Raw genomic sequence first — 7559 nt, 5'->3', positions numbered from 1 at the left:
TTCAAGTTCTAGGGTCACAACATGCTCAAAACAATCACTTTTCATGTTTAAAATTCAATGTGTAGGAAATTATTACAAAGAACAAGACTAATATATGAATCTTAACTTAAACCATGAATTAGTGAGTAGAATAGAGTCTAGGCACTATGGGTGGAAGGACCCATGAGTTCAACACCACATACCTTGAGTTCTTATGAAGGTCTTGAGAGTGTCTTCAATGGAAGCTTGCAACTTGGAACAAGAGTCTCTTCAATCTTGAGGAAGGTTTTGGATTAGGGTTCTTGAGAGAACTTGAGAGAAAATGTGTCTAAGTATGGGAGAGGTGTTTTGGAAATGTTTTAGAGATGAAATTTGAACTAATGCTATATAGGAAATAACATATGCCCTTTGGAAGAAAATCGTCCAACACTTAGAAAAAAAAATGGGGCGGGTGAACAGTAAAATTAGCTACTGGAAATTGTCTTTTTCTGCCGGACAGATTTTACGAAAATGGGCATAACTTCTTCGTCCGAACTCCGAATGAGGTGAAACGAAGTGCGTTAGATAGCTAACTCAAAGGTATTTCCATGGATATATTATTGTCCACCAAATAATTTGTGTGCTAGGAGATATGACCCTCCAAAGTAGACCCTCGAAAAAGGCTTCACTTGGAAATTTTGGATTTTGATACGGTTGCTCTAAAATTTGGGTTAGACCCATTTCCCACTCAATTTGACTCCCTAAACAAGAATATGAAGTCGGATTTTCGAAAAACGAAATAGATTTTGAGATATATGGAAATTACAATTATAGGTGTTTTCGAAGCACATTTTCGGGCATTTTTGGGGTCGTTTCAGAATGTGATGTTATGTAATTCATGTTTGTATGATGATTATACCCTAGGTTATGTATAATTTCTTTGAAATTAGGGTTGAGTCTTTGAATGAAGCCTTGAAGGCTATGAAGGGAATATGTCAATTGCTTATATTGATGTTGATTATGTATTACTTCATGAATTACCTTGTATTATGTATTCGTTATGAACTGATTGGTGATTGAAGTATGAATGTCCTATGAAGGGCAAGAAGGTATGAAGGTTGGTTCTTCTTTGAACTCAAGTATGTGAATTACTTAGATTATAATGATGCTATACCGAATGTGTTGTTATGGTGTTGATGACCTAGTTTCCTCATCCTTAACCCTCTACACTTGAATTAGCTATGAAATACGGATATATGTTATGGTATGATTGCTATATGATTTAAAGGTAGTTCTCATGATTATAGTGTAATGTAAAGTGAAAGGGTTACTCACTTACTAAGTGTTTCTAAAGTGAAAGGATTGTTACTCACTTATGAACACATATGAGCTATTATGATAAGATGTTTATATAAGAGTCTAGCAAAGGTTAATGTGAACTTATGTGATGACTAAAGATGATTACAAAAGGGAATTAGATGCTTAGCACCGAAAGGGCATGTAAATGAGGTGGGGGTCTCACGTTTAGCAAGTTCGGCTCCCCACATGGGTTTCCTCACGTTTAGCATGTCCGGATTACCCACGGTATTTGTTGTCTCATGAGATGGAAATCCCCCACGTTTAGTAAGATAGGATTTCTAGGAGTAATCTCCTTGACCCTTAACTATGTGCCCACATAGGACTTTAGCTTAATGGATCCACCTAGATAGCTATGTACGAAAGGTTACACCTTAGGCAAGTGTTAACCCTCTCTTTTCGGTGTGAGAGTAGAACACCGGATTCCATGTAGCTCTCATGGTGTATGTCGGTTATGGAAATATCTCCCAAATGTAAAACTAAATTACGGTATGAAAGGTGTGAACTCTTACTAGGGCTTTCTTAAGGGTTTCTGCATTGTGTAAGAGAGGGTATGGTACTTCTCTTACACATTGCACTTGTGGGATCCTAAGAGATGGTTGTAGTAGTGTTCTCTTATGATTATGATGATTATGACTTATGTACGTTGAAGCTATGTTATGTATGATCATTATGAATATGGTAAGTTATGATGAAGTATGATCTTAGGTATGTATGCATGAAGTAGGTTGTTTAATGTGATACTTGACTTTGAATAGGGTTATGGGATTCTATTCCTTGCATTACTTGGGTTGTCTATGTGTTGGGATGATATTATGTTGGTTTATACTATGATGCTTACTTTGTGTGCATATTGGATTTATTGGTAAAAAACATGTTTTGACTACAATGACCTTTAATGCATGTTTCAATGGTTTTTATGCATAGTAGCCACACTTAGTACGTGTGTTGTACTAACCCATATTTTCTCCTTTTTCCCCAAACATTTAGGTTCGGGCCGTTGAGGATTCAAGCTTACTTCTTGATAACATGGGCAGCATGGATGACACTAACATGAGTGGCATGTACCCCTCAAGACCATTCACACGGAGTCAAGCAAAGGATCTCCAAGGCCTACAAGCAATGTTCATGAAAAGGGAAGCATTAGAGGAGCTTGAAGGTCACCAAATAAGGACATACAATGTGTGTAAGGTACATCAAAATGAGAAGGAAGAAGGAAAGAGGTCATGTGTGCAAATGACCATTTCATGAATTAAAAAATTCACAAAAGAAGGCAACCAAACAAGGCCCTTATCTCATTAAGGGTAAAGTTGTCAAAGAAGTGCCGTGTTAATTTTATTAGTATAAATAGTAGTCTCTTTTATTTTGGAAGACCTAGACTATATTGAATATTGACTCTCAAATTATAGTATCTTCTTAGTGAGTAATTAGGGTGAACTCTTGGGATTGCTTGTTAACTTCTTGTGTTTGATTAATCAAAGTGTTACCCCTTTGTGATTCTTGGTTTCATTTGATTATTCTTCCTTGGGTTGAATTTATGTTGTTGAAGTCAATTGGGAGGTGAGGGTTTTAGTCCCTTGTTGCCCATAATTTCAATAACTTGAGTATTAATCCACATATCCTATCTTTCTTTATTCCTTTCCTTTCTTGATAGTTTCATTTGGTATCAAACCCTAGGTTTAGATTTGTTCTTACAAATCTAGTCTTGGGTTTTTTTTTTCTTTTTAAAAAAGAGTCCAAAAAATTGTCAAAAAAAATCTAAATTTTTTTAAAAAAAATTTTGGTTTTGATTTATTGTTTTTGACACTTGATCCTTGTTCCCTAGTGTTTTTTGAGTCTAGGTTTCAAATTTTGTTCAATTTGAAGTTGTAGAAGTGAAGTTACCATTGAAGGGTTTCAAGCTTTTCAAACTTTTCAAATTTTGAAAATGGGTCTTTTGATTGAGGAGAAATTGGAGGTTAATAATTAGTGGACTTTGTTCTCTTAGTTGAAGGGAAGAAAATCCTAAATTTTGAGCCAATTTCGAGTTGATTTGAGTGTATTGGGGTTTATTGTGTATTCTTGGTGTCTTCAACTTGCTCTTGAAGAAGAAGAAAGAAGAAAGTACATTTGATCCAACTTTTCAAGTCAAAGTTGGTCAAAGGTGTTTTTTGGGGTCCATTAGTGGAATTTTGAAAAAAAGAAAGAAAGAAAAAAAACGAAATCTGAAAAAAATAAAAATAAAAATCCATGTGGACCGACACATCAGCAGCCAACGCAGTAGACAACTTGCCAGCGACGCCCAGTCGCACCTGACGCGCGTGTGCGTCAGTTTCAGAGACCAAAACCTGCAGGTTTTTTTTTAAGACCCCAAAAATATTCGAAGTATGGAAAATTTTTGGACCTAGAAATTTTTTTAAGTGTCCAAACTTCGTGATTCTTTTTCTACCATTTTGCGCTTCAATTCCTCAACTATTTAATAATTAATTAACATCTTTAATTACTTGTTAACTAGTTTTAATCATCCAATCAAAGTCTTACAAGTGATGGACTTCTTTGAGGCTTCAATTTTTTTGTAAGTGTCCAAATTCACTTCTTCTTCTTCTAAACTTATTTTTCTGCTATTTTCCAACTATTTAACATTTAATTAGCATCTTTGATTACTTGTTAACTAGTTTTAATCATCAAATCACTTCTTGGATCCTTTAAATTAAGTAACAAGTAATTCTTCTACTTTTGTTACTTGGTTTATTTTGAGTTCGAATCTTTTAGTTCTTCTTTATTCTAGTTTTCTCATCTTAATTCGTTGATAACCTTCTTGATTCAAGTCCGTTAGTTTTTTTTTCTTTTTTTGGGTCGTCCTTCTTTCAAGAGTCACAAGAATCCACTCCATCACAAAAGATAGGTGATCTTGAGTTGATTGAACGGAGCTAGTTCACTATCAATTTTGAGATGACGCCATAGAAGGTGAGTTGAGAGCTACATACGAGTGACGTGAGGCTTTTCTAATAATCTCGTTTGTTGAGTTTTGTAGGTATCATGTCTAATACAAGTCCAATTGGGGCATGGAGGTTCTCGCCAACATCTCTAAGCAAGTAGCGGAAATGAATGGAAGGATGAGAGGTATGGAGGAAAGGTTGGTACGGGTGGAAAATGAGAATAGAAGGAAAGCAATTCAACCCGAATATGAGGAGATAAGGAGGGCATTGGTGCATTCCACCACCCTTGCTCCGGGACAAGCTCATAATCTATGTTCTCCTCCACAAAGCCGAACCCGAAACTACCAACGCCCCACTTTCCAAACTCCCAACCCTTCAAACCACCTAAGAAATCCTACACCATATCCAAATCCACAACCATATCACCCGCCACAGGAGAATCTTTCTTTTATGGCCAACCAAGTCCAATACCAAACACCATTTCGAAATGATTCAAATGCATCTTTTCATGAACCCACATCATATCCACAAAATGCACTACAAATGCCCTACCAAGACTACCAATACCAAAATCCTCTCTATGATGAAATTCATGAGGAGTTCAATAATGATGAGTTTTGGGAGCTTAGGGGTAAGGATGGAAATGGAGTACGAAGGGAAAGAGTACGACCTCGGGACTTGGGGTGGGACCAAGGCATGGGAGATCAAGAATATGGGAATAGAGGAGATAGGATGGGATATAGAGGAGATAGGATGGGAAATAGAGGAAATAGGTTTATGGAGAGGAATGATCATCAAGATAGGGGCTTGAACACTATCAAGGTCACACTTCCAAGGTTCAAAGGAAGTAGTGACCCCGATGAGTTCTTGGAATGGAAAATTCAAAGTGAGCGGATCTTTCTCACAAATAATATCTCAGAAACTTTGAAGGCGAAGTACACTCTCACGTAATTTGAGAGGTACGCATCAACCTGGTAGGAGTCCAAGAGGAGGGAAAGGGAGAGCCATCATAACTACGAGTTACCTACTTGGCAAGAGTTGATTGCACTTATGGAGTTGAGATACTTGACTCCAAACTACTACCAACAGGTGCTCAAGAAGGTGTACATGTTGAGGCAAGGTACCAAAACTGTGGAAGAATATTATGATGAGTTTGAGAACTTGCAGATGAAGTCTAAAATTGAAGAGAATATGGAATGTACGGTGATACGATTTGTGGCAAACTTGAGGTATGATATCTTGAAGCCCTTGAAGCTTAAGCACTATGAGACTCTTGAAGCGGCTTTCCAAGATGCCTCAAATGTAGAAGCAGATTTGAAAGAAAAAAAGTCATACAAGGCCAAAAGTTCTTTAACTTCTACATGGAGCAAAGGTAGAGATAATTGGAAGACGACATCCTATAGAGAGCAACCTAAAGGTGGAGGTCAAGCTGCCCAAGTCAAACTTGATTACAAATCCAAGGCAAGTGAGCAACCACAATGAGGTAACTATGTTAAACCTAACTTTCCTCGACCCTCTACAATTCAATTCTTTAGATGCCAAGGGAGGGGACATGTTGCTAGTGAGTGTCCAAATAGGAGAACAATTGTTGCTCTTCGTGATGGATATAATACTGAAGATGAAGATGAGGGTGACGAAAAAAATGAGGGAGAGGGAGATAGGGGTGAAGGAGAGGAAGGTTCTTCAGGGGATGAAGAAGAAAGGTTGGACGAGAGGGTGAATTTTGCTTGCTTCATGGAGAAGGGAAAGTCTTTGCTTGATGATGATGAAGACTTGAACATGAATGTCAATCTTTCATGTGTTGTGAGAAGAATTATGGGATCCCTTGCAAAAGAAGAACTTGACCAAAGGGAGAATCTATTTCATGCTAGGTGCAAAATCGAAGATAAAGTGTGTTCTTTAATCATTGATAGCGGAAGTTGCACCAATGTGGTGAGTAGTTCCTTGGTGGAGCGTATGAAAATACAAACCAGCAAGCATCCCAATCCTTATAAGCTACAATGGCTCAATGAGAGCTGAGATATGAAGGTCCTCAAACAAGCAAGTATTTGGTTTATTGTGGGAAAGTACAATGAAGATTGGTTTGTGATGTGGTTCCCATGTTGGCATGCCACCTACTGTTGGGGAGGCCTTGGCAATTTGATAGAGATGTTGTGCACCAAGGGAGATCCATCAAATACACTTTTGTGATTGAAGGTAAAAAGTATGTGCTTGCACCTCTCACTCCATATCAAGTGAGTGAGGACTATCGAGCTATGAAGGAGCTTCGAGAGAGAATAAAAGTCGAGGAGGCAAAAGGTGAAGGCGAAAGTTCCACCATCGTTACAAAGGAGGGGAGTGCCTTGGCTAAAAATAAGAAGAATATGTGCATGATAGCAAAGCCAAGCAAGTGTTTAAAGGGTGTGGATGAAGAATGCTTTCTAGTGTGCCTTGTCAACACCAACCTTTTGTTACATGCTAACCAAGATACTAGCACTTTGCTTAGTATTATTTTTTCTCTTTTGTAGGGCTATGATGAGCTATTTCCATATGAGATGCCCGCTGGATTACCACCCTTGAGGGGAATCAAGCACCAAATAGATTTTATACCGGGTTCACAAATCCCCAATCGTCCAACTTATAGGAGTAACCCGGCAGAAACCAAAGAGCTATCAAGGCAAGTGGAAGAGCTTCTTGAGAAGGGGTTGATCAAAGAAAGCCTAAGTCCCTGTGCCATACCGGTAATTCTTGTTCCCAAAAAAGATGGCACTTGGAGAATGTGTATTGATTGTAGAGCCGTAAATAAGATCACAGTGAAGTATCGACATCCCATTCCTCGACTTGATGATATAAAATAGCCTAACAAGTGAAACATGATAATCATATTCAAAATATACAAACAATATTTTTTGGAAAAACTCTTGAAACACAATCTAAATTCACAGAAGCTGGCCCATCCCAACCTAAAGACATGGAAACTTCAAAGTTCCATTTATAAGTCCAAGATAATAGGATGTGAAAAACTAGATAGTCATAAAAATATCTATTATAAGGTGGACTACCTACATGAGCATCAAATACATTATTTTTACCTTACTGATTCTTTATTTTTGACAAAGTCAGACCTACCAGCGGCAAACTTATCATGGACAGCGACTTCCCCACGTATTGGTCCTCTTTTCACAAGTTCCATGATATATTTTCCTTGAGGACTAATGTCCTGTCAAGGATTTTGGTCCTCTTCACATTCTCCTATCTCCACTGATGAGCTATGTGGTTCTATTGTTTTCTCCAAGATTGACCTTCGAAGTGGGTATCATCAAATTCGTATGAAACTAGGTGATGAGT

At 37.8% G+C, this 7559-nt stretch overlaps 1 protein-coding gene across 1 annotated transcript; it reads left to right on the top strand.

Moving 5' to 3' along the window:
- The first annotated feature begins 6331 nt into the window (after positions 1-6331).
- On the top strand, positions 6332-7069 carry LOC125869779 (uncharacterized). The gene is made up of 2 exons (XM_049550217.1): positions 6332-6655; positions 6740-7069. The coding sequence occupies exons 1-2, from the start codon at positions 6332-6334 to the stop codon at positions 7067-7069; spliced, it is 654 nt and encodes a 217-aa protein (XP_049406174.1).
- The last annotated feature ends 490 nt before the right edge of the window (positions 7070-7559 follow it).

The sequence above is a fragment of the Solanum stenotomum genome, chromosome 7 (genome assembly GCF_019186545.1).
Source record: "Solanum stenotomum isolate F172 chromosome 7, ASM1918654v1, whole genome shotgun sequence".
In the NCBI taxonomy this organism is placed as follows: domain Eukaryota; kingdom Viridiplantae; phylum Streptophyta; class Magnoliopsida; order Solanales; family Solanaceae; genus Solanum; species Solanum stenotomum.
This window is presented reverse-complemented; position numbering and strand designations above follow the sequence as displayed.